At 43.8% G+C, this 27286-nt stretch overlaps 1 protein-coding gene across 3 annotated transcripts in view; it reads left to right on the top strand.

Moving 5' to 3' along the window:
* Positions 1–660: 660 nt before the first annotated feature.
* Positions 661–27286, top strand: part of GNPTAB (N-acetylglucosamine-1-phosphate transferase subunits alpha and beta) — a gene marked incomplete at its 3' end in the record, with an annotated part of 79056 nt that continues 52430 nt past the window's right edge. For 2 of the 3 annotated variants that reach the window (XM_079715346.1, XM_079715344.1), the window contains exons 1-2: positions 661–945; positions 25257–25342. In XM_079715346.1, the coding sequence (XP_079571472.1) occupies positions 829–945; positions 25257–25342 (203 nt within the window). In that variant the 5' untranslated portion in view covers positions 661–828. The remainder of the gene's footprint in view (positions 946–25256; positions 25343–27286) is intronic. The other variant, XM_079715345.1, reaches the window with a different exon arrangement.

Below are 27286 nucleotides of genomic sequence, written 5' to 3'. Positions count from 1 at the left end.
GGCATGTGGGATCCTCCCGGACCAGGGCTGGAACCCGTGTCCCCTGCATCGGCAGGCGGATTCCTAAACACTGTGCCACCAGGGAAGCCCTAGCTCATTTTTGAATATCCAACATCAAGCACCATGCCAGGCACCGGACACTAAATACATATTTAATTAATAAATGAATGAATGAATTTAGGTTTTGGCACATTTAGCCCCCAAATTTCCTCTTTCAAACAATATGGTTACACAGCCAGAGAGGAAAGGAGGCCCATAACAGCATCTCCTCTTAGGGCTGTGAAAAACCATGATTTCCCAATTATTGTAAATGCAGGAAGGGTTTTGTGCACAAAAACATTTGTGTCAATATAGCACCGTCTGGGGCGCGGCCTCCTTGACGAGGCCAGCCCCGGCCGGGTCGCCCGCCCAATCCGGTTTCGAGGATCCCAGCCAGGCCGGGAGAGCCCGCGGCGCACGCGCAGTCGGGGAGGGCACGCGGCTGCCCTCCGCCCCTCCGCCCTGCAGGTGGCGCTGCTGTTCCCACCGCCGCCGCCGCCGACCCTGTCTCTAGTTGGGCCAGACCGGGGCGGCGCCGGCCGCCTAGCGGGCCGCGCGACCGCCTCCGCCGCACCGAGGGCGTGGGCTCCCGGCTCCCGGAAGCGGCGGCCGCGGCGTGGAGCCGAGCGGGCGTCGATCCCCGGAGCGGCAATGCGCGGCGGCCGGAGCCTGTGACCTGAGCGCGGCAGCCCGGTGGGGGCCGCGGAATGGCGGCTCGTTGAGGAGGCGGCGGCGGCGGCGACGTCTCCGGCCCTTCGGGCGCGGCGCGGCGTGTCGGCGGCCGGGGTGATGCTGCTCAAGCTCTTGCAGAGACAGACCTATACCTGCCTGTCCCACAGGTATGGGCTCTACGTCTGTTTCGTGGGCGTCGTTGTCACCATCGTCTCGGCCTTCCAGTTCGGAGAGGTGAGTAGAGGCGCGGGAGCCCTGGTCGGGGCGCGCTGAACCCGCACGACGCCGCGGCGCCCCAGCGCCGGCACGCTCCACTCTTGCCTCGCCATCCTCCCTGCGGCTCCGGGGACGAGCTCCAGAACCTGCCCTTTCCCCGGGGGCGCCGCGAACTCTGAGCTCCTCTCCGGGCTGCGGTTTTAGCATCCGGGGTCCAGACCTCGCCCTCCCGACGGTTTGGGGGATACGCGCTCCTTCTGCCGAGTCCCTTTCCTTCCAGGTGCCTTCTTCAGGGTCCCCAAGTCATTTGACTTTGTCCCTCAGGCCTTGTTCTGCACGCACCCCTCTCCCGGGACCCAGAGTTCCTAAATTGCACTGATTTCTCAGTCCTTGCCCCTCCTGCGGTTTCCTCCTCAGGTGTCACCCTTCTAATCTTCTCCCTTTGACAGAGGCACTTTATATTCTTAATCCCGTTTCTTCCCGGATCTCAAAACTTTGTCCAAGAGGGGTGTTTTCTTGGCACGTGAATTTGCAGTGGGGAGAGTGTACGGGCCCCAAATTTAAAGGACTTACACGTGAAAAGGTGTTTTTTTTTTGTTTTTCGGTCTCTTATTTGAGACAGCTGAATATCATCAGTGAGCCCTTAAGAGGCTGTACTGGTAGATGCGCAAACACAGATGTGTGGCATCTCCAAACACTTTTCTCTATCCCGAGGTCAGCTGAGCCTAGGGCCCCTTCCTGTGACCAAGATGCCCATAACCGTCTTGGGACTCCAGCACCCAATCTCTTGGGAATCAGCACAAGCTCTCGGGTCATGGGATATGCTAATCATTTAGATTCCAGATCACACAAACCCAGCCTGTCTTGATCTGCTGTTAGTTAAAGCATAAAGCATATGTATAAGCATAAAGTAATTCGATAAGATTGTAAACCCCAGAGGGTCCAAGCAACAGGTTTGGCAGGTGGAAACACCCAGGTTTAATAGATTTTGTGGCTCTCTGGGTATGGACTTTAAACATTTTCTTGAATGAAACAGCCTTTTGATTTAGGTTGCTTGGCTATTTCATGACTGACAGTCTAATACAGTATTCTTTGTCATAAACAAATGTACAAGAGACTGAATAGGTGAGAACTGGAGGAGTACGCGTATGTGATTTTAGAGAACATCCCCTTTTAAAATGTGTCTAGGAATTGGAAGACAGTTGTATTTTCAAGTTGTTAGAAATTCGTTTCTGTTTTATTTTATTATTTTTTTCTTTTTGGGGGGTAGGAGGTTGTAAAAGGTTTAAAAATTAACAGAATATTTTTCAGAAATGCCACAGTATACATTTGCTTGAAGTCTGTACCCATGCTGGATTGTGGGCTCCATAAGAGAGGGTGCTACCTTTAACCACTGTGTCCAGGAGCTGTGCCAGGTACTGCCAGAGTATACAGTCTAAATATTTGTCTAATGAATATATGGCATGATTTTTAGGTTTACACTTTTAGTAGTTCTTGGTCTAGGGGCTGATGAAAATAAGTCTTATAAGTAAGGGTTGAGAAAGTGCCCCAGACTTGTAAATGTGGAATATGTACCTAATATTATACTACCTGCTGTTCTGTCTTTGTTTCATGTATTGCACCTTAATGTAGTGATTGTATCTATACATAGTTAAGTGGTGATAAAAGATTGCTGATAAAAGATTTTTTTGGCCCTGAGTAATTTTAAGTTAGCTGTTTATTAACTCCCCTGCAGTGTGAAGGTGACTCAAAGGCATCAGTTGTTAGCCTGCCCTGTCCCCTAGGTCTCTGCCATCACTCCGGACGCCTCACTGGTGAGGCAGGGACTGGATTAAAGGTCATTCACCTGAAGAAAAAAAAAGAATTTTTCTTTTTATGTATTCCACGTCTGGTTATTTAGTTACTGAAAGAAAGTCTTGAAATGGCCACACATCTTAACATTTGGAACAGACAAAAGAAATGAGGCAAAGAATGCCAACAGGTGGCATGGGAAATGGAAACAGCTGGCTCAATACCCCTACTATATTGCCTGTAGTTAATTTCTACAGTGCAGCTGAAAAGAGGAGCTGCAGGATTAGGCAGATCTGGTTTTGAATGCTGGTGCCAGTGTTAATGATCGTGATCATGGCTAATACATAGGGCTTATCAGATGTTAGGCACTCTCTTGACTGCTTTACATATATTAAACTCATTTAATCCTCACAACATCACACCTGTGAGATGGGTACTAGTGTTAACCACCCCCCACACCTGCATCCAATACCAAAGTCTGAGGGTGATCAAGACCCTTACACTCAGCCCACCGTATCCTCCTGTTCCGCATCAGCGATACTGGAGGGCTGACTGTATACCCGTTTTATAGGTGATGAAACTGAGGCACCTGCACAAATTAATCCAGCTAGTTCATGGCAGAGCAGGGCTTCAAACCAAGGCAGTGTACGGCTCCAAAGCTGTACTCTTAAGCATATCTCTATGGCTTCTCAGATAGTCTGGGCTGTCCCTTATATGATCTTCAAAAGGACACTTAACCTCTCTAAACTTCAGCCTCCTCATCTTTAAAAAGGAGGCAAGAATACCTTCTTTGCAGGGTTGAGCCTATTAGTTCCTGGCACATAATAGGCTCTCATTAAGTGGTAGAATACAGCTGCTATTATTATTGTCATCAACTGTCTTATGCCCTTAGTACTTATTTTGAAACAAACCTTTGAAATAGAATATGCTCATCACACAGTTAATATGACCAACTTGTTAATAACTTCACTGATTGTACTGGGTAGAAGGACTAAGATCATTGTTAATTGTGGATTCATCACTATCTTTTTTCCCTCTCTTAGGATAAGTGGTATTGGCTGCTACCTTTTCATAAGCTATTTGTATACTCATCCAAATATTGAGAAAGAAAAGTGGAATTGAGAGAGGGAAGTACTAAAAAAATTTTTTTTATTTTCCCCTTAAGTTGAGCCAGGTCTTTTTGAAGAACCCTTGGGAACTCGGATTAAACAAAAGCAGAACCTGATCCAAACCCACAGGGAGGGCCCTCTGGATGGGGACTGACTAATGGCCACTGAAGTGCGTCGCCTTGGGTGAGGGTAGCAGGTAAACTAGTTGATTTGGGCAAGTCATGTGGCCTCTGGGAGCCTCAGTTTCCTCATCTATAAATGAATGATTATCCCTTTTAGCTCAGAAATTTCTGATTTTAAATGCTTGTCTTCTGTTAATATTGTATAGACCTTAAAATGTGCTTTTGAAGTAAAAATCTGTTATTTCAGGGTCCTCATTATTTAGTACATTTTATATGGAAATCCACAATCCCTTATCTGAAAATTCTACTGAACCTTGGAATTAAACATCGGTATCTTGTAGTGAGTGACTGTGTGAGTGAAACGTGTGAGTATTTACACTCAGGAGAATAAAGACCATAAATAACTTCAAGTCAGTTTAGGTCAAGTTTTGCCACCAGATGAGTTCAGGTCAGGTCAGGTTTTCCTGCCAAAAAAGATCTTCAGTGTTGAGAGCTTTTTGGATTTTAGGATTGTGAATAAAGGACTGTAGATCATTACTGGGTATGTGTGTATCTGTGTGCATGTGTGTGTATAAAATACAATATATCACTTCCTTACATATACCAAGTATGGAAACAAAGAGGTGTCCAAAAATTAACTTCAATGAGGGAGTCAGACAAGTTCAGATAGAATCTACCCATACTGGGCAGTAACCCTGGCCTCCCTCCTCTCTTTTGCTCACCTGTCTTCTATCGCCATTTTGGATTAGTTAGATATTCAGTGAAAAAGAAGATTGAAAACTGGGTCCAGCTCCAGTTTCTCAGACTGGCCCAGTTTCAAGAAAGAAATTAGTTATGCTTATATTTGATTATTTCGCTCATTAAACAGATACATTTTGAGTGTGTTCTTTGCCAAAGGCAACAAATAGTTGACATTAAAGGAACCTGGCCTGAGAGCTGGGAGGCAGCCTCTGGCCTGGCTCTAGCCCCACCATAAACTGTATCCTCAGTGGTTTCCAGACTGTGTTACTCCCAGCTGCCTCCTGGGTTGGGGCAGCCACTCTTACCTGTTTGTGTAGATTTCTTTTGGGGGTGGAGAAAACTTTCATTATGAAAAATGTTTTAAAACTTCCAGACTGGATTTCTAACACCCCCATTTTAGCTTTAATGTTCTGTGAATATACATTTATTGGATGTTTCACATGGGAAAGCATGAACTATAATGTAATGGAGTTTCTGCTACAGAGAAAATGCCAGTGGCTGCGCTGAGCCTCTTTTTTTGGGCCGCGCTGCGTGGCTAGCGGGATCTCAGTTCCCCGACTAGGGATTGAACCCGTGCCCTTGGCAGTGAAAGCACAGAGTCCTAACCACTGGACCGCCAGGGAATTCTCTCACTGAGCCTCTTTAAATGGTATCTTTCTTTTGTGGGGTTTGGGAGAGATACACAGCCCAGCTAAGTGTCAAATCAGAGACATTGTCATTTTCCCTGCTATTCTTAGCACCTCTAAAGTGCTTCATACCCAGTAGGTGCCCAGTAGGTGCCAAATAAATACTTGATGTGTGAATGAATGAATGAATTGGGGGTGATCTTAACGAACCTCCCGTTAAGCTCATTTGCAGTAAAGATAAGTTTTCTACTCTGATGCAGCCCATCTGTACTTACCTTTTATTTCTCAGACATGATTGGTCAGATTGTACCCTGTATGGTGGAGAGTACTGTCAGATACAAAGAATTATGTACAGCTCATCCTTGGCCATCTTTGGCTAGTTGAGATGAGGCCATGATATACATATGAGTAACAATACAAGCAAGTAAGTAATTGAATGCCTGAGTAGGTACACAATAATGACTTAGAAGATCAGAGGAAGGGAAGAAAATTATGGGTTGAAACATCCTAAGAGAAGTTGAGCCTTTTACAAGGAGACGGGAGCTTTTTCTTTTTGAATTATTAGTGGTTTAAAATTGTTGCTGGTATTAGCCAGTGGTTGCAAGTGATAGAATTCCACTTCGGACCTGGGTTAAGAAAAAAAGGCAGTTTTTTGACTCATGTAGTTGAAAAATAATAGGGTGAAATTTCTGGCAGGATCAGATCGAGGTGCTCACATGGTGTCATCAGGACTCTTTGTCCCTGTTCTCCAGCTCCATGGGTTTAGTTCTCAGACAAGCTCTCGCCATATGGGAGCCAGGATTGGTGGCAGCAACTCCAGCAGCCGGTCTCCCAGTTTAGTAACCTTCTCTTCCTCATTAGTGCCAGCTAGACCCAGGGCGGCCTGCCTAGCTGGGGAGTGAGTGCCCTTGTGCCTTCATTAACCACCTTGATCATTTCCAGAGCTAGGGTTATGGGTGGGACTGTCAGCCTCCACTGAACCACATGAACTGAGAGGGGTTCTCCAGAGGGAGCTCAGGAGGCTGTTATCAAACAAAGAGCCAGAGCAACAGATGTCCTAGACACTGGCTTGAGTCAAAACCCATCTTTGCCTTGGCCTTAACATTGACACATTGACATTGTGACTGTGATAGCTGTTAGCCCTTTACCTTGTTCTAGAAGATGTGAAAGTGTGTTGTTTCCATTTTCCAGTTTTGATACCGTGTTGTTAAGTACTCTAATCTGTGAAACTTGTATTCTTTTTTTAAATTTTTATTTATTAATTTATTTATTTTATTAAAAATTTTTTTTGGCTGCATTGGGTCTTCGTTGCTGTGTGTGGGCTTTCTCTAGTTGTGGCGAGTGGGGGCTACTCTTTGTTGCAGTGCTCGGGCTTCTCATTGCGGTGGCTTCTCTTGTTGCGGAGCACGGGCTCTAGGCGTGTGGACTTCAGTAGTTGTGGCTTGTGGGCTCTAGAGCGCAGGCTCAGTAGTTGTGGTGCACGGGCTTAGTTGCTCCGCGGCATGTGGGATCTTCCTGGACCAGGGCTCGAACCCATGTCCCCTGCCCTGGCAGGTGGATTCTCAACCACCGCACCGCCAGGGAAGCCCCCGAAACTTGTATTCTTGAGTGGGCGTATTAATACGGAATTTTGTTAAACACGGTGCTAGTGTGCACTCATAAATCTTTCAGTAACGATTCAATATATATCTTTAATGGGTGATTTGATAGTTGCATTTCATTTGACTTACTCCTGAGGTCTAAATAATGTTGATCTTGTTAATGAAATTAAGCAGAAAATTAAGAGAGAAAGCTTAACCTGACCTTTTTGCAGCATCTGTCACCCCATGCATGTGGGAATGCTCACTCCCTCTTTCTTCAGGAAGACACCCTCTTTGTTCTCCTTGTACACTCACCATTCCTTCTCTGTCTTAAACGCTGGGATTCTCCAGGCTTTGCTCCCTGGCTGTCTCCTCTTAGAGGGGATGTCAGGTTTCAGACCCCAGCCGGATGCTTGTGACTCCCCGTTTCCAGTGCCTTGCCAACAGGTCCTGGATGCGCACCTCCTGCTGGCTGCCTGCAGCACGTCCCTGCCACTGTGCCGCCCTGTGACGCAGGGACCTCTCTCATCACGGTGCTCTCTCCTCACCACGCACAGATGTGACTGCAGAATAATTCTGTAACAGTTCAGCGTTCTTCCAGCTCCTGAACTCTCCCAGAAGATACAGAAAGAGTTTGCCCCAAGACCTCATCAAACCTTTCCTGGAACTGGCCCCAGCTGGATCATAGAGCCACCCCTAGTAGACACCTTAAAAGGAGGAAGAGGTTTGCTTTTTGACCAGTCTGATGCCCCCGTGAAGTTGGGGCCCCTGTCCTGAACATTTGTGTTATATGGAGGTGGTGTTCCGCTAGGAAAGAATAGGTCGGTGTCACTGGCGGCTACTCGCTGTACGGTCGTAGTAGCTGTACGGTCGTGTTGGTGAGCACAGCCGGGAGGACATGTAGCAGGTGTCTTTTTCTCCCACTGACCCTTGACGTCAGCTTGTAGGGTTAGCTCTGCCTCTGCCCCTGGATGAGACACTCTTGTGGGCCTAACTCAGCCTGCTCTTGTCACTCCTGGGTAAGAAAAAGTCCCGTGGTTGCTTCAGATTACAAAACATAACGTCAGTTCAGCCATGAAAGCCTTCAGTCTCATGTCAAAACAGAACTTTGAGCCTGTTGAAGTTGAAGCTTCTTGGCTCTCCAGCCCAGGCCTGCTCCAAGCAGAAAGCCTGCGATTGAGGAAGGGAGCTTGGGTATGGTGGGCTGCTTCTCTCTTTCTGCCACGGAGCCTGTTTCTGACCCCTCCTGGGTTGTAGGACTGGGAAGAAGGAAAGGAAATGAGGGCAGGAAAGTCCTTCCTAAATAGGTGCTGGAGCTCTGGGATTTGCTGGTGTCAAAGCTCGTTCTCTTCTGAGTGCTTTCAAAGGGCATCCTTCAGAGACCCCACCCTGAGCGCTGTCACTTGCTTTTACTCTGCTGAGAGCGAATGCCTCTTCCTCTGGGCTGGTTGCTTGCTCCTTCCTTAGCCCCTAAGTGTCTGCTCTTCTGGGGGACCACGGACCTGGTCTGAGGTGACCCTCTGCGGTGCTCTCTTGTGCATGACCCACATCTCATCTCTTGCACAGGTGACCTGCAATCCTTTGCTCTGCAAGAGAGGAAAGATACCCTTTTCCTCTACTCTCCTTAGTTCTCAGCTAGGGCCCCTGTAACAGAAGACAGATTAGCAAGAGAAAAGCATACATTTATTTAATGTAAGTTTTAGGGACTTCCCTGGTGGAGCAGTGGTTAAGAATCCACCTGCCAATGCAGGGGATATGGGTTCGATCCTGGCCCGGGAAGATCCCACATGCCGTGGAGAAGCTAAGCCCGTGCGCCACAGCTACTGAGTCTGCATGCTCCAACCACTGAGCCCGCACACCACAACTACTGAAGACCGCGCACCTAGAGCCCGTGCTCCACATCAAGAGAAGCCACCGCAATGAGAAACCTGCGCGGCACAACGAAGAGTAGCCCCTGCTCACCGCCCCTAGAGAAAGCTCGTGTGCAGCAATGAAGACCCAGTGCAGCCAAAAAATACAAATAAATAATGTAAGTTTTACATGACCCTGGGGCCTTCATAAGGAAATGAAGACCAAAGAAGCAGTTAAACCTGAGGGTTGTAATGCTGGGCTTGTAATGCTGGGCTTGATGGAGCATGGAGAATAGCGGAAAAAATGTGATAGGACAAAAAAGGGTGTGAGCTCTGGGGAGTAAGCTGGGGGAGACACGAGGTCTGTTCATTCAGATTTCTTGCAGCATTCCTCTGTCTTTAGAGATGAGGATTTCTCCTTTCTTCCGAGCATAGAGAGGGCCCGTCTCACAGAAAGTCTTATGACCTGTTTCAGAAAATCCTTTTTATGTGGTGTTTCTCAAATTCATTCAGCTTGAAATATTCAGTTTGCCAAGGTGCCATATTTTGAGGTAGCATGTCCTGAACCCCATCAGCTCAAAGTGGGGGGCTGTGGGCTGACTCCAGCCTGGCAGTAATGTCTCCCTGTCCCCGGAGCCGATAGCCAGCCAGCCCTTTCTGTTTCTCAGGTACGAGGTGGATGTTGCATGCACACAACTGCATGAACCCAAGGTTGGCTCTCTCAGTGATCCTAGTTGAGTCCTTTTCCTGGACTTGAGGTTTCCTGGCGTGGGAGAGAGATTTCTACCCCTCTCCTTTAGATGAGGTGGAACAGGATTAACAGAGTGCCAGCAGCTTCCCAAAGCTCTCCTCTGACCCTTTCTGCCATGATTTGGATGAGTTTTCAACCACCTCCTTAGGAAATGTTGCATCTTGGTCCTACATATTGCTTTGGAATGTGGTATCTGGTATATTGGTGCTTTAGAAGCAACATGTCTAGATGTACAGCTTCTCAAAGCAGGTACAAATTAATTGAGCTTGCCCAGGAGATGAAACTTATTTGCCATTTCTGTACTCAGCTCTCTGAACACAAAGATGTTGTCTTTCTTCCCTTGGAATCCCTGTGCCCCAGCAGAGCACTTAAATCGTTCATTAAACTAGTAAAATTTCTGTTGTAGCGCCGCCCCTGGGCTTAGAGCAGTGAACTGAAGCCCACTGGTTCCTGCAGACTGAGCGTTTATATCCTGGTTGTGCAGTCAGACATTAAATGCTACTTAATTACAATTGTGAATAATGCTAAAAGGGGAGAGTGCTGTGGGAGAGACCAGCAGTGGGAACCCATCCTGTAGTGGCTGGGTCAGGAGAGGCTTTCTTGATGCAGTTCGAGCTCAGCTTTGAACGGTCAGAACTACTGAGGCAGAGGGCAGAGGGAGAGCAAGTCTGCTCTAGACCATTGGTTCTCAACTGGGAGTGATGTTGCCGCTCCAGCCCTGAGGCGTTTGGCAGGGTCTGGAGACATTTTTTTTTTTCTTTTGCGGTATGCGGGCCTCTCACTGTTGTGGCCTCTCCCGTTGCAAAGGCTCCGGACGTGCAGGCTCAGCGGCCATGGCTCACAGGCTCAGCCGCTCCGCTGCATGTGGGATCTTCCCGGACTGGGGCACGAACCCACGTCCCCTGCATCGGCAGGCAGTCTCTCAACCACTGCGCCACCAGGGAAGCCCCTGGAGACATTTTGGATTGGCATGACTGGGGCATGGGGTTGGTGCTGCTGGCATTAGGGATTCTGCTAAATATCTACAGTGCCCAGAACAGTTCCCACAACGAAGAGTTGTCAGGCCCTGAATGCCAGTAGTGCCAAAGATGGGAAACCCTGAATTAGAGGGAACAATAATGGCTGCAGGGCACTTAGGGGCCTTGCACTAGGCCGGTGGAGGGCAGATAAAGAGAAGTGGGCAGATTGGAGAGATTTAGGAGGCAAAATCATCTGGCCTTCATGTTCCATTATGTGCCAGACACTCCACTGACATCTTGGTATATAAAAGTGAACAAGATAGACAGGTTCATTTGTCCTCCCAGACCCTAACTATAGGTGCTCAGTGAATATTTGTTGAATGAATACTTACGAATACTTATTTTTGCTCACTGATTGTGATTGAGCCTGTGAGGAAAGGTGGTTTAAATAAGATGCCTAAAGTATATAAGGTACCTTGCATAGTGCCTGGTGCAAGGTGCTGAGTAAATGCTAATTAAATGCCAAGTACCCCATGCCAGCCCTGATCTTCCCTTGACCACAACACTTACGAAGATAACAGGGCACCTACCTTCTGGCCTGATGTCCAAGGTCACACTAAAGAGTATATTAATCTTTTCTTAGAGACAGAGTAGAAAAGTTCACAATGATTTCTTTATCTGAGTGTGCTTTATTTTGGTTGATATGAAAGCAGAGGAGGCAAGTGCCCTATTAATTCAATACAGCCTGCACTTTACAATAACATATGTTATCCTAGTTCCTTCTAAACTGTCACAAACAATTGTAGCTGTGATAGGTTATGTATATTCACAATGTATCTTTTTAAGTTCTTACTGTCTTTAGATTGTTTCAGTCTTGTGATCCACATGCAGTATCTTTAGCGGGTGATTAGTCAGCCTGCGTGTGATTCATACATACACTAAATTAAGCAGGGAAAAAAGTGATCTTTCAGAAATGTTCCAGACTAAGTCACACTAGTGCAGGGAGAGTCAAATGCATTCTGTGTATAATCAGACTAAAAACTGTATTGCCCTTTATTTTTTAATTTTTAATTTATTTATTTTTGGCGGTGTTGGGTCTTCTTTGCTGTGCGCAGGCTTTCTCTAGTTGCAGTGAGCGGGGGCTACTCTTCGTTGCGGCGCGCAGGCTTCTCATTGCGGTGGCTTCTCTTGTTGCGGAGCATGGCCTGTAGGCGCACAGGCTTCAGTAGTTGTGGTGTGCGGACTCAGTAGTTGTGGCTCGCGGGCTGTAGAGCGCAGGCTCAGTAGTTGTGGCACACGGGCTTATTTGCTCTGTGGCATGTGGGATCTTCCCGGACCAGGGCTCGAACCCATGTCCGCTGCATTGGCAGGCAGATTCTTAAGCACTGTGCCCCCAGGGAAGCCCTGTATTGCCCTTTAAAATTGCTTCCTAAAATGGTTTCTTCTTTTAGGTTCTAGTTTATCCCTCCTTCATTACCTCTCTCCATTAACTTCATTTCTGTTTCTGACGAATTCTAAATTGGATAAAGTTTCTTTACCAAATTTTCGTAAATTGTTCACTCAGCAGAGATCAGTGGAGGTGTTTACTCTGGGCCAGGTACTCTACTGCTTAGAGACACAAAGATGGTTCTGTATCTTTCTGCTATTGAGGAGCTCACTCTCCAGACAGACCAGCAAATAGGCAAACTTAAGATGCATTGTGATAACTTAAGTTGAAGAGCTAGGCCTGGGTGTCCGGGAAAGTTTCTCAGGGTGACATGTGAGCTTGATCTTGAAGGAGATGGCTGAGGGAAGAAACGGGAGCCCCTCCCCCCTTGTAAGTGAAGGATGCTCTAGGCGTAAAGGTATGGGTATGAGAGGTAGCTCTCACCTTCTAGAACAGAAGTGGTTCTGAAGGGCCACAGCAGCGTACCCAGGAGTGAAGCTGGAGAGGCAGGCGGTGGCCAGTTTAGGACTCGCCTGTGGAGTGACTCCAAGGAATTTGGATTCCTCCTGAAGAAAATGGGGACCATTCAAATGGTTTTAAGCAAGAGAGTGTTGAGTCAAATCTGTGTTTAGAACAGTTGCTCTGAGGTTATGTGAACAGTGAACTGCAGTCGGATAACTGGGAACAGGAGACTGTGGGGCGTAGTAGGGGTCCAGGTGAACCTGCCACACTGGGTACAGTGCTGGACAGTGAGCAGGCTTTGCATGTTGATTTTTGTAATTGTACAAAGGCCCGAAAGAACAATGTCTTTGCTTTTGGAAACTGGCATAATCTATATCTAATTAATTGCTTGACTTTTTGGGCGAGTCTCTTTATTTTAAAATTGTCCGTACTGAATAGTATGTAAAGTAGAATAACTTACATCAAAGTACAGTCAGCCCTCCATATTCACAGGTTCCATATCTGCAGATTCAACCAACCAGGGATTGAAAACATTTGGGGAGTACTTCCCTGGTGGAGCAGTGGTTAAGAGTCTGCCTGCCAATGCAGGGGACACGGGTTTGAGCCCTGGTCTGGGAAGATCCCACATGCCATGGAGCAACTAAGCCTGTGCGCCACAACTACTGAGCCTGTGCTCTAGAGCCCACGAGCTGCAACTACTGAGCCCACGTGCCACAACTACTGAAGCCCGTGTGCCTAGAGCCCGTGCTCCACAACAAGAGAAGCCACTGCAGTGAGAAGCCTGCGCATCGCAATGAAGAGTAGCCCCCGCTCACCGCAACTAGAGAAAGCCTGCGCACAGCAACGAAGACCCAACGCAGCCAAAAAAAAAAGGGGGAATTCTAAAAAGTTCCAAAAGGCAAAACTTGGAAGTGCGCCAGCAACTATTTACATAGCATTTACATTGTATTAGGTATTATAAATAATCTAGAGATGATTTAAAGTATATGGGAGGATGTGCTTAATTTACATGCACATACTATGCCATTTTATATAAGGGACTTGAGCATCTGTGGATTTTGGTATCTGTGGGTTGGGAGGGGGGTAGGTGTCCCTAAGGATACCAAAGGACAGCTGTACTTCAAAGTCACTGAGATTCTAGCATTTAAAAGTAAGCTATTACCCCAAGCCAGCAGTTTTCCACAGGTAGTCTGGGGACCCTATCCAGTGATCCACAAGTTCAAACTGTTTACATGATAATACTAAGACATTATTTACCTTTTTTCCCTCATTCTCTTATTAGAGTACAGTGGAGTTTCCCAGAGGCTTAACAGACATGTGACATTGCAGCAGACTGAATGCAGAACACAAAGATATTCCAGTTGTCTTCTATGAAACCATGCATTAAAGAAATTTGTGAAAATTCAAAACAATGCTACTCTTCTCACTAAACTTTTTTGTTTAGGAAAACAGTTATTTTTCATGAAAATCTTTATGTTGCCCTGTAATGGGTTTATTTCTTAAATGAACAAATATTTTAAAATTTCCTCAGTTTTAATTTTAATATGGTGAATTTCAGTAGACATAACCCACATAAAATTTAAAAATTTTAAAACTCTTTGGAATCTTAAATAATTTTTTTTTTCTTTGCGGTTCACGGGCCTCTCACTGTTGTGGCCTCTCCCGTTGTGGAGCACAGGCTCTGGACGTGCAGGCTCAGCAGCCATGGCTCACAGGCCCAGCCACTCTGTGGCATGTGGGATCTTCCCAGACCGGGGCACGAACCCGTGTCCCCTGCATCAGCAGGCGGACTCCCAACCACTGCGCCACCAGGGAAGCCCTTAAATAATTTTTAAGAGGGGTCCTAAGACTGAAAAAGCTGAGAACCTCTGCTCCAAGCATTTAAGAATAAATATGTGGTGGGACTTCCCTGGCAGTCCAGTGATTAAAACTTCACACTTCCACTGGAGGGGGCGCAGGTTCAATCCCTGGTTGGGGAAATAAGATCCCACGTGCCATGTGTCCCCCCACCCAAAAAGATGTGGTACCTGTGTTATGGAAATTTAAATATAAACCACCATCATCTCTCACCACTCTTGCTCCATTACAATCCATTCTCCACATTGCAACCAGGCTACCTTTTAAAAAATGTGAATCAGGTTACATCATGCCCACTGTACACAGTAGAAAATCCAGACTCCTTCTAATGGTCTGTATGTAAGATCCTAAATGCACCACTTCTTTGAGCAGGTGTGTCACGTATCCACTGTGTGCCCTGTAACTATTTCTACAAAAATGTTCCCTAACAGACTACCTTCAAGTTTGCTGGCTTAAAGCAGGAGCAGCAAACTATGCCTGTTTTTGTATGGCCTGCAATCTAAGAATGGAATTTACATTTTTAAGTGGCTTTAAAAAACTAAAAGAAGAAGAAGAATTTATAACACATGAAAATTATATGAATTGTAAATATCGGTGTCCATAAATAAATGTTTTATTGGAACATAGCCATGTCCATTCATTTACTGTTGTCTATGGCTGTTTTCTCAGTACAACAGCAGCATTGAATAGCTGTGGCAGGAACCATATGGCCTGAAAAGCCTAAGATGTTTACTGTTTGGCCCTTTACAGAAGAGGTTTGTCAGTCCCTGGCTTAAAATGACAATTATTTCTTTGGGATGTGCAGGTCAGGTGGGAGCTGGCTCATCTGGGTTGGACTTGGACCACATATCTTTCATCCTCCTGAGACCAGCAGACCAGCCTGAACATGTTCTTCTCAAGCAGTGGTAAAGGCACAGAAAGAAAGCGGATACTTGCAAACCTGCCTGAGGTTTAGGCTCAGAATTGGTGCACCCACCTTCTTTTTGTTCCTTGACACATTAGGTTTGTGTCCGCCTTAGGACCTTTGCGCTGTTGTTCCATCAGGCTGGAGAGCACTGCCCGCAGACCACCATGTGATGTGCTCCTGGTCATACAGGTCTCAGCTCAGTAATGCCTTCTCAGGTGGGCCTTCCCCACCACCCAACCTAAAGCAGCCTCTTTCACCATGTCATTCCTTTTTCTATTCCCCTTCTTTTTAAAAGTAGTACATAGTTTCAGTCTAAAAATGTGTATGTGTGTACTTAATGTCTCATTTCTCTCTCCCTCAAAATGTAAGCTCCGTGGGAGGAGCGTTTCTGTCTTATTCAGCCTTTCTGTCTTATTCACTACTGTATCCTCAGCCCCTAGAATAGAGCCTGGCACCAAGAGGTGGAGTGCAGAGATACATTTTCCCTAGTATCTAAATATGGAAAGGTCACCTGAGTGATCAGTTTCTAAATTGAACCTTAATAGAAAAGTATACAGGTTTAGTTGATATCAGTTGATATATAATTATATTAGGGTTCTTCAGAGAAACAAAGCCAATAGGATATATGTGTATGTGTGCATACATGCATGTGCACACGTGTGTGTGTGTGTGTGCATGGAAATAGACTGATTATATGGAATTGACTTACAGGATTGTGGAAGCTTACAAGTCTCCAAGATCTGCATTTAGCAAGGCTGGCGACCCAGGAGAGCCAATGATGTAGCTCTAGTCCAAGTCCAAAGTCCTGAGAAGCAGGAAAGCTGATGCTGTAGTTCCTGTCTGAAGGTTGGCAGCCTAGAGACCCAGGAAGAGCTGATGTTTCAGTTCAATTTAGAAGGCAGGAAAGACTGATGTTATGGCTCAAGGCAGTCAGATCAGAGGATATTCTCCCTTACTCAGCCTTTTTGTTCTATTTAGGCCATCAACTGATTAGATGAGGCCCACCTACATTAGGGAGGGCAAGCTGCTTTACTAGTCCCAATTCAAATGTCAATTTCACTTGGAAGTACCCTAGTTGAGGAAGTTCCCTTCTGTTCCTAATTTGCTGAGAGGTTTTTATTTTTTATTTTTAAATAAAAAATGAGTGTTAAGGGAATTCCCTGGTGGTCCAGTGGTTAGGACTCCACACTTTCACTGCCGAGGGCAAGGGTTCTATCCCTGGTTGGGGAACTATGATCCCACAAGCCACATGGTGCAGCCAAAAAAAGAAAAAATGGGTGTTGAAGTTTGTCAAATACTTTATCGGTTGATATGATCATATGATTTTTCTTCTTTTGCCTTGAGATATGGTAGATTACATTAATTAATTTTTGAATGCTGAACCAGTTTTCAAAACTACATACCTAGAATAAATCCCACATGGTTATGTTATATAATTCCTTTTATACATTGTTAGATTTTATTTGATAACACTTTATTGAGGATTTTCACATCTATGTTCATGAGAGTTATTGGTTTGTAATTTTCCTCATAAAATGAGTTAGAAAGTATTCCCTTTGCTTCCATTTTCTGGAAGAAATTGTAGAGAATTGGTATCATTTCTTCCTTAAATATTTGGTAGAATTCACCAGTGAACCCATCTGGGCCAGTTGCTTTCTGTTTTGGAAGGTTATTACTTATTGATCCAAATTATTTAATAGGTATAGGCTATTCAGATTATGTATTTCTCCTTGTTTGAGCTTTGGTAGTTTGTATCTTTCAAGGATTTGGTCCATTTCATCTCAGTTATCCAATCTGTGATCAGAATTGTTGAGGATGTTCCTTTATTACTCTTGGGAGGAGTATTACAGTGATTTACTTCTCTTCCAAAATCTTATGGCAAAACGCAAATAACAAAATTTGCCATTTTAATGATTTTTAAGTGTATAACTCAGTGGCATTAATTACATTTACGTTGTTGTGCAACCATTACCACTGTCTCCAAAACTTTTTCATCACCCCAAACAGAAACTTGGTATTAAGCAGTAACTCTCCATTCTCCCCTTGGGCCCTGGTAACCTCTAATAACTTCCTGTCTTTATGGATTTGCTGATTCTGGACATTTCGTATAATGTATATTTCTTACAATATTTGTCTTTTATTTTTCTGGCAGTTTCTGCTTGTTTTTCAGTGTTTCTGAGGAGATGAGAGATTGGAGTTGCTTACTCTGCCATTTTGCTGAGGTTACGTTCCAGACTGATAGTTTTGATTGTTACTTTTTTCATGTAATATTTTACCAAACACTTTACCCTTTGACTAGTCTGTATGCTTCAGAAGGAAGACATTTTGTTTTGTCCATTACTATGTCCTCAGAGTCTAGAATGGTGCCACGTATTTGTTGGCTAACTGAAGTTATTAATTTTTAATAGTTGCTTAAAAACTGCATAATTTTTAATAGCTTCATAATATTTGTGTGACTGTACCTTAATTTATTTACCTGATTACCTATTGTTTAATTTTTAAACTATCTTCAGATTTTATTTGTATAAGTAATAATGGTTATTATCATATTTATACAGAAGTGTTTGGGTGCACCTATGATGATTTTCTTGGCATGTATTTCTAGAGGTGGAATTAGAACAAAGACATGACCATTTCTTTGGTCCTTTGATACATATTGCTAATTGCCCCTCAGGAAAGGGGTTTTTTAATGGCTTTACAGCTATTTAAAAATATATAACGTTCTTTTTGCCTAATTTATTATTTCTCTGCATTTGACACTCCTAAAAAGAGAACTGTCCTTGGTGAATTTAAAAAAAAATTTTTGTCTAAGTAACAGTATGAGATAAAATTCATTTGTTGATGGAGGTAAGTATAGTAAGCACCACAAGCAGATATTTTGTAAAATTTTCTCTCATTTCACTAAACATTTTTATGGCAATTAAATTTTACCAAAATAAAGAGAAAAAACAAAAAACTTAGTTTGATTAGTTTTGGCTTCTGGTTTAATACTTATAACAAATGTTTACCAACTACACTTTTATTTATATTTTGGGTATATTTTTCACGTTATAACTGTTTGTTTCATATTTGTCTCCCCAGTAGGCTGTGAGCCCCTTGAAGGACTAAATAAGTTCAGTGTTCTTTCATAGTCTTAATACCTTATATTTCCTGTAGTACTTTGTAGTTATTAGAATAGATGGATATATATCAGCTCACTTGATTTCTTTTATAACAGCCCCTTATGGGATAAGGAATTATTTTGAAACTTAGAGAGCTTTAAGTGACTTGTCTAAAATCACAAAACTATTACATTTGCCCATCCTCATCCTGCCCATGCTTTCTACCTAGGGTTAGCTCGCTACAGCATTTGGCCAAGGAAACCAGGTTCCCCTAAATGAATCTCAAAGATACATATCCTCACTACAGTACTTTGGCTTCTTCCATTAAAAAAATAACAAAAACAAAAAATAAAACTATAGAGACCTTATCCAGGGGAAATAGGAAGAAAAGCCAGGGAATCAGAGCTGCTCTCTTGCCAGAAATGCATGTTCTGATGGGAGAAGATGGTGAAAGATATCTGTGCCAGATCCCACGCGGGAAAGAAGCTGTCTGAGATCCGAGGAAACATCCGTCTGCTAAGAGGAGCCAGCAGCCTGTTGACAAAAATTTGGGAGGGGAGGGGGAGTCAGAACTCTTCTTTTTTTTTAAAATAAATTTATTTATTTTATTTTTATTTATTTTTGGCTGTGTTGGGTCTTCGTTGCTGCACACAGCCTTTCTCTAGTTGCAGAGAACTGGGGCTACTCTTTGTTGCGGTGCTCGGGCTTCTCATTGCAGTGGCTTCTCTTTTTGTGGAGCATGGGCTCTAGCGCACGGGCTTCAGTAGTTGTGGTACGTGGGCTCAGTAGTTGTGGCTTGTGGGCTCTAGAGTGCAGGCTCAGTAGTTGTGCCACACGGGCTTAGTTGCTCCACGGCATGTGGAATCTTTCTGGACCAGGGATTGAACCCATGTCTCCTGCGTTGGCAGGTGGATTCTGAACCAGTGCTCCACCAGGGAGGCCCAGAACTCTTCTTTTTGTGTGACTTTAGATAAGTCACTTAAACTCTTTGAGTCTCAGATTCTCATCTGTACAATAAAGAGTTTATATTAAAAAAATAAATAAAATCACAAAACTGGGGCTGAGGTCAGGGCCTGCTTTTGTGACACGTAGTTAATCTTTAGGCATGGAATAGCTGCAGCACTGTCCAGGAGAACTTTGTGCAGTGTTGGAAATGGCCTATAATGATGAGCTGTCCAGTACCGTAGTCACTAGCTACATGTGGCTGTTGGGCACTTGACATGTGGCTAGTGTGACTAGGGTACTAAGTTTTAAATTTAACTTATTTAGTCTTAATTTAAATAACCACACGTGCCTAGTGGGGAATACCACGTTTTTGGACAGTGCAGATCTAAATTCATAGGTAGAGTAACTGTTTGCAAGGATGTTCTAGCAGTGCTCACACATTGGCACTGGATTTAAAGTACTCCCTGTGTAATTCTGTGATTCTGTAAACTCTGAACTGTAAAACAAGTAAATCTACATATATGTACCCAGAAAGTCAGTTTGAATACATTTGGAAACCATCTTTGGTAGTTTCCCCCCTGCCACCCCTTTTCCTTTTATTCAAGTGTGGTTGAAGAGACTTTTTTTTTTTTTTTTGGCTGCGTTGTGTGGCATGCGGGGATCTTAGTTCCCCAACTGGGGATCGAACCCGGGCCCTCAGCAGTAAAAGAGCGGAGTTCTAACCACTGGACTGCCAGGGAATTCCCTCTCTTTGCTCCTCTACTTTAAAGATCTCAGCTTTCTCTCCTAGGAAAAGGAGAGAGATTTTGTTAAGTTATTATGATTAACCCTATCCTGGATTATTCCTTTTCTCCAACAGTAATCTATTTTAATCTGTACTCATGTAAAAGCTGAACAGTAAGTATTTCTAAATCATTTCATGCAAGTACATGATTAGTCCTTAACAGGATGTCAGCTCCCTGAGGACAAAGCCCTGGTTCCCATTTTGTGCCCTTTAAAATGGTCAACAAATGTATGTTGTGTATCTAATTCTGTGAAGAATTCAAAGAGGGTAGAAGTGGTCTAGAAAAGTATCTTTGAGTTTAATTAACGTTCAAGTAAATAGTGGTCGTGCATCTTGGGTTTGGGTCATTTCCTGTGTATGAAGAGGAGAGATCAGCCCGCTTTGGGTAACCATTCAATACCTAATAAGAAAAGGGTTAATCTTTTATTTTAGCCACTTCGTGTTGGGAAATGCTGTGAGCTGTTTGTGTCCTCCCAAAATTTATATGCTGAAACTATTCCAGTATGATGCTATTAGGAGGTGAGCTCTTTGGTAGATGATTAGGTCATGAGGGTGGAACCCCCATGAGTGGGATTAGTGCCTTTATAAAACAGACCCCAGAGAGCTCCCTTGCCCCTTCCACCATGTGAGGTGACACAGCGTGAACACAGCCATCTATGGACCAGGAGGCAGGCCCTCACCAAACAGGAAGTCTGTCAGCACCGTGATCTTAGTCTTCCCAGTCTCCAGAACTGTGAGAAATAAATTTCTGTTGTTTATGAGCCACCCGGTCTGTAGTATTCTGTCAGAGCAACCCTAATGGACTAAGGCAGGAAAACAAACATGTTTAATCAAATGTAATTAGAAAATGCTGCTGGTTATGAGCAGATTTGACTTCCTGATTGGTATCAGAGGAGGAGGAGGATTAGCAGAAAAAGATAAAGCTTAGATTATCTTTGTCTGCCATTTAGTGGCTCTTAATGCAAAATATATTTTGTTTTCAGAAACTGTGGAGAACCTGTTGTAATTTGGGAATATTATAAACTGATGTGATTATCAATGTATGAAAAGCTCTGTCAGAGTTACTTAAGAGTTCTTGCTGCTTGAGTTTGGAGAGCCCTGGCATCTTAAGTTTTACAAGGTAGCACCTCACATTTATACACTTGAAACTTTGAGAAAGGGACATGTGTTTTTACAGAGAGAGTTTTGCATCCTTGTGTGCTGAGGCCTGCTGTGTTCTCTCTATACCTGTAGCCTTTAGCCTTTACATTGACTATCTGGGAGTGGATCTGAAAGCAGGAAGCTCTGGAGGGAAACTACAGAGCAGTAAGCTGTTCCAAGGTGTTTGTCTTGTAAAACTAGTAGCCGTATTCACTCATTCTAGAAAGTTTATTGATTTTGTGCCAGGCAGTGTGCAAGGTTCTAGGACTGAAAATGAGAGAGATTAAGTTCCTGGCTTTGAGTTGCTCGCAGAGGTGTAGATGATATTTAAACAGGTGAATTAATTGTATTGTAGCATGTAAATGCTGTCTTTAAGAGACCTGTGAGCAGTTTGCAGTGAGTATTGTACAGCCGTATAGGATTTGCATATCTTATCAAAACAATCTTGTGAAATAGGTGGTATTAATATCCTCATTCTACAGAAGAAGAAATTGGAAATGGAGAAGTGCCCTAGATTTTATTATTGATAAGTGCCAGACTTAAACTTCTGATTATAATCTTATGATCCTTGCACTGTTGACCAGTTCGCTTCTTAATAATTACCTTCCTCCTTTCCTTAGCTGGGGAATCCCCAAAGGATTATGGGGCTTGCACCTCATTCACTGTTACTCTACCACAGGCATGCATTTGGTCCTGTTTCGGGACCATCAAGGTCATCAACAAAAGTGTGTGCCGGTTTCATAATTGAAAAAGTTTATCAACTGAAAATTTTAGCATTTGTGTGCACAAACCAGCTGAAGGACTATCAGACATTCTAAAAATGCTGGGCCATTGAATTAAGGGTGATAAACATACCAGTTTCAATTGGTTGAATGACCACATTCATGAATGTGTATTTGACAAAGCTGGCTCTGTGTAAATAAGCATCAGAAGAGCAGGCCAGGTGAAGCTGAGAGAGCCCGGGCCAAGCTAAACAGGAACATGGGCTACGGAGTTCGGTTGATTCAAACCTCAGCTCCATCATACACACTGCAACTTGGCCTGGAGCTTCTTTTTGTGCCATCGTAGTACATGCCTCAAAGTGGTGCCTTATTGTGGGGATTCAATGGGGGGGGGGTGTGCCTGGCACAGTGGTGCTTAGTGAGTGTGTGTTTGAATCCCTTCTCCTGTGATCAGCACATTAAGACTGACTTTGGCTGCAATTTTGTAAAACTAACCAACAATTGATCTTGAATACCTTGGACGCCATGATTACTAAGATGGAGTCTTAAAAGTGATACACATTAAAAAAAATTTTTTTTTTAATTTATTTATTTTTGGTCGCACTGGGTCTTCGTCGCCGTGTGCGGGCTTTCCCTAGTTGCGGCGAGCGGGCTTCTCATTGCGGTGGCTTCTCTTGTTGCAGAGCACGGGCTCTAGGTGCGTGGGCTTCAGTAGTTGCAGCATGTGGGCTCAGTAGTTGTGACGCACGGGCTTAGTTGCTCCGCAGGATGTGGGATCTTCTCGGATCAGGGCTCGAACCCGTGTCCCCAGCAATGGCAAGCGGATTCTCAACCACTGTGCCACCAGGGAAGTCCAAAAGTGATAAACATCTTTAACTAGTAGAATAAACTACCTTTAGATGATTTTTATAATTCTTTATTAATAATACATTGTTTATGTGGTATTTGAGAGCTCATGTAGTATTTTAGTAAATAGTATTTTAGTTCATTGTGTCTTAAATTTTTACCAACAAACTACCCTTAGTAACAGAGAAACGGAGGAGAATAATGTAGAGAGGGGTGTGTGTGTGTGTGTGTGTGTGTGTGTGTGTGTGTGTGTGTGTGTAGAATAGCTCAAAATGGCAAATAGGACATTTTTTGAAGGTCTACATTATATCTTGTATTTTTATCACATCAATATTCCATTTTTCTCCATAAGAAATTTGCACTACTACCAATAGAATGTTTTAAATGTCTTGCCATTATAAAAATGATGGCATTTCAGGAAGTTAAGCTTGTTTACCCTCGGCTTCCAGTATGCCTGGCACATTCCCCGTACCCTTTACTCGCCCACGTCATGGGAGAATCACCATCCTACTACAGCAGCACAGCAGACTGATGAAATAGATTTAGTACTTACTTCATAGTTGAGGAGATTGAGGCCCACACATTGTAGTTTACCCAGGGTTACACAGCTGCGAAGCAGGAGAACTGGGAGGTTCTCTTAGAAGGCATCCCAAGTTCCCAAATCCAGCCTTCTCTTAGGTCACTCCTACAGTAGTTAGGTAATATTTACTAAGAAGAAGATGGTATGTAATGTGCTGGGTATGAGTTGATAATAAACAGAATTGTAAGTAGTTCTCTACCCTTTGAGCAGTTTGATTGGTCTGTCAAGATGCTAACATGGGGTAAAAGGTAAATAACAAAACTAAGTGATGCAAGCCATCAAATAAGTGATAGAGGTAGAAGTTATCCAGAGTTCTGAGAAGGAAGCATTCAGACTGGGCTGAAGAATATGGAAAGGCTTTGTGCAAGAACAGAGACTCGATTTTACAGTAGTCAGTGTTTCTCTCACCTGTTCCTCTGGTCTTTTGTTTACTGCTGATAATGGCTGAAAAGTATCTAATTGCAAGTTTAAGTCTTTTTTGGCTTCTTTGTTGTTTGGAAGGTGTTCGTATTTTTACAGTTTACCCTAGAATAAACAATTTTTTAATTGCACAAGTTTTTTCTACTCTTTTCCGTCCTTGATAGTATTAAGGAAATGATCTGATACTAACCCTTAGATGAATTTTATTTGATTTACAAGTTTCCTTTTTCATTCCTCATAGAGCATATTACTCATTCATCTAGAAAAGTTTGGAAAGATTTTCATAATAGGGTTTAGTTGACAGGAATAGCAGAAAAGGGAAATGGTTCTGATGGAAGAGAATCAAGTTCAAATGTTGATGGGCTTAGGAGCAGGGACAAAAGACCCAGAGGAGGTGAAGACAGGACGAGACACGGTGTCCTTATGGAGTTGATGTGGGGACATGGAGGATACAGGTGAGAAACACAGTGTCAGCCCTGCAGCTGGGAGCCCCTCTTAAGCCATAGACTTTTAGGACTGGCAGGGATTTCAAAGACCCGCTTCATTTTACAGATGAAGAAATAGCCTGAAGAAGCTAAGTAACTTGCTCAAGGTCACTCATAAAAGTGACAGAGCTAGGATGAAAACCCACATCCCAAGTAAGAAGCCAGCACTCCTACCACACTTCCCCCAAGATCTAAGAGTGCAGAACTCTGAACTAGAGGAATATTCCTAAATGTGGTATTTAAGGACCTTTTGCTATTGCCGTTGTTTCTCATACACCGGAGCGGTTTGGAGATGCCAAGATTAATTTATCTGATGAAGGAAGGCATGTTGTATTAACATACAGCACGTCAGCATTTCTCAGCCGTTTGTGAAGCGCACTCTCTCTGATGTTTTCTCCCCACCTTCCAGGTAGCCCTACTAGCCAAGGACAGTTATATTGAGCTTTATTTTATTTATTTATTTATTTATTTTTAAATAAATTTATTTATTTTTGGCTGTGTTGGGTATTTGTTGCTGCGCAGGGGCTTTCTCTAGTTGCAGCCAGCGAGGGCTACTCTTCGTTGTGGTGCACGGGCTTCTCATTGCGGTGGCTTCTGTTGTGGAGCGCGGGCTCTAGGTGCATGGGCTTCAGTAGTTGTGGTGTGCAGGCTCAGTAGTTGTGGCTCGCAGGCTCTAGAGCGCAGGCTCAGTAGTCGTGGCACACGGGCTTAGTTGCTCCGCGGCATGTGGGATCTTCCCGGACCAGGGCTCGAACCCGTGTCCCCTTCGTTGGCAGGCGGATTCTTAACTACTGTGCCACCAGGGAAGTCCTTGATTGAGTTTGTTGTTGTTGAGTTGCATGAGCTGTTTATATATTTTGAAAATTAAGCCCTTGTTGGTTGCGTCATTTGCAAATATTGTCTCCTAGTCTGTAGGTTGTCTTTTCATTTTGTTTTTGGTTTCCTTTGATGTGCAAAAGCTTGTAATAAGTTTGATTAGGTCCCATTTGTTTATTTTTGCTTTTATTTCTATTGCCTTGGGAGTCCTTTAGCAATTCTTAATGAAATTAAAGTGAAATGAAAGTTACATACTCTCAGTATTTGATGCAAAGAAAATATTTGTTTTTCTTTTCTTTTTTTCCCTAGGTGGTTCTGGAATGGAGCCGGGATCAATACCATGTTTTGTTTGATTCCTACAGAGACAATATTGCTGGGAAGTCCTTTCAGAATCGGTGAGAAGAGATCAGTTTTGGAGAGTAGCTTATTTGGGCTTAAATAAGCCATGAAATCACCCATGCTTTAAATAGAACAGTTGAAGGGGTCTTTCCAATTTGTAGGTATGGTTTAGCTTGTTCAAGACTACTCCCATGTGAAGGAACCTTGTAGTCCATCCTCATGTTTTATGGATGAAAAATTTGATTGCCAAAGAGCAATCCTGCTTTGCAGTATATTGAGTACTTTAAGTTACACGATCTCGCTTTGTCCTTGTCCCAGTTCTGTGAGGTCAAGGTAATTCCATCCCCCTGTAGGATGAGGAAGCCAGGAGGCTACTCTGCAGCCAGTTCCAAGCCCCGGCCACTGTTCTCCTGTTGACATCACTGTGTTAACCAGGGCATCTGCTGTGGTATCCACCAGGACTGGACACCCACGTGCCCCTGTGGTCACCACATCTGGCTGCCTCGCTGTGGGGAGGAGCAAACAACCTCACAGGTTGGGTCTTTTTCTCCTTAAAGCCAAGCTTCTTGGTGTAGCCACTCCTGAATGCTGCCTTTGCCCTTTTCCTTGGAGATTTTTCCCTCCCTCACAAGACAGACCTCAAAATGAAAGCAATCTTTTCCAACATCCTCCTTCCCTTCTCACAGCTAAAATAAGTCACACACGGTCTTTTCATTTTTTTTGTCTGTAAAACTGTTACTTGTGTGGTTTTATATCATAAAAGCAGTATATGTCTATGGTTGAAAACAGTTCAAACATTATAGAAAAAGAAAAAGTAAAGCCTCTCTCTGTTCCATTCTGAATTTCCCCTGACCCAGAGGAACCATGGTTAATGAATTTTTGTTTTGGATTCTTCTGGTGACCATCCTTTTAACTTAAAAAAAAAAAGCAAAAACAAAAAAACAGAGTTCTCTCCTTTTTGATTTACTCACTTTATGCAGTATCTATTAACTGCTTTCCACTGTAATGGCGCACAGCTAATCACTGTAGGGCAAGGAGCACGGGGTGACCAAAAACAAATGTGAGGTAGCTAACAAAGGTAGTTAACCTCACAGATAAACCTTGGTCTAACTGCCAGAGGCCATAATCAGAAACTTCCCTAGATCCTGACTGTCCATTTTCCCTTGAGGATAGACACCATAAGTCCTCCTCTCTACCTTCACTGAACCAGAAAACCTAGTGAAAGTATAACTAGTAATTGGTGTCAATTGGTGCACCTGGACCATTTTCTGGGAGCCTCTAGACTGCATCGGCAATTCTGCTGGAGCCCTTGTCCCCGCTTAGAAGCACTTTGCTGCGCCTCCATCCACTTGTTATGAGTGCCTATACGGTCCCTATCAAATAAGTAGTTTTTTTAAAAAGCTGTGCTAGTTAGACATAGATGTATGCACTATTATAGTCCTGAACCTCTCAGCGAAGAAGGGCTGTGGGATTCCTTGAGTTAGCCTAAGCTTTACTTTAAGCAAGTGAATGGCGAAGTAGGGAAACTCTAGATCTTTCTCTTAGGATCTCTTAAAACAGCAGTTTCCAAAGAACCTGGGGGATCTGCGAAATCAGAGCTATATTTATAACAGCGCTGAGGTGTTATTTGCCTTTTTTACTGCGTTGACATTTGCACGAATTGTGTAAAAGCCATGGTGGGTAAAATTGCCACACCTTAGCACAAGCCACTGTATTCACCACCACCACATATCTGCACGGGGCAGAAAAAAAGCCGGTTCGCTTAAGAATGTTCCTGAGGAAGCAGGAAGAATCGTTGATTTGATTCTACCCTGACCCCGTGAGTACACATTTTCTTAATGTTCTGTGTGATGCAACGGGAAGCACACCTTAGGCACTTGACTGCATGGTGATTGTCTTGAGGAAAAGCCCTCTTGTGGTTGTTTGAGTTGCAACCTGAACTCACTGTTCTGTTTCATGGATCACCATTGTTATAACTTGACAGATGACAGTGTCATTAC

The sequence above is a fragment of the Hyperoodon ampullatus genome, assembly GCF_949752795.1.
Source record: "Hyperoodon ampullatus genome assembly, chromosome: 11".
NCBI lineage: Eukaryota > Metazoa > Chordata > Mammalia > Artiodactyla > Ziphiidae > Hyperoodon > Hyperoodon ampullatus.
Note: the sequence above shows the minus strand (reverse complement) of the source record. Positions and strands in the feature narration are given on the sequence as shown.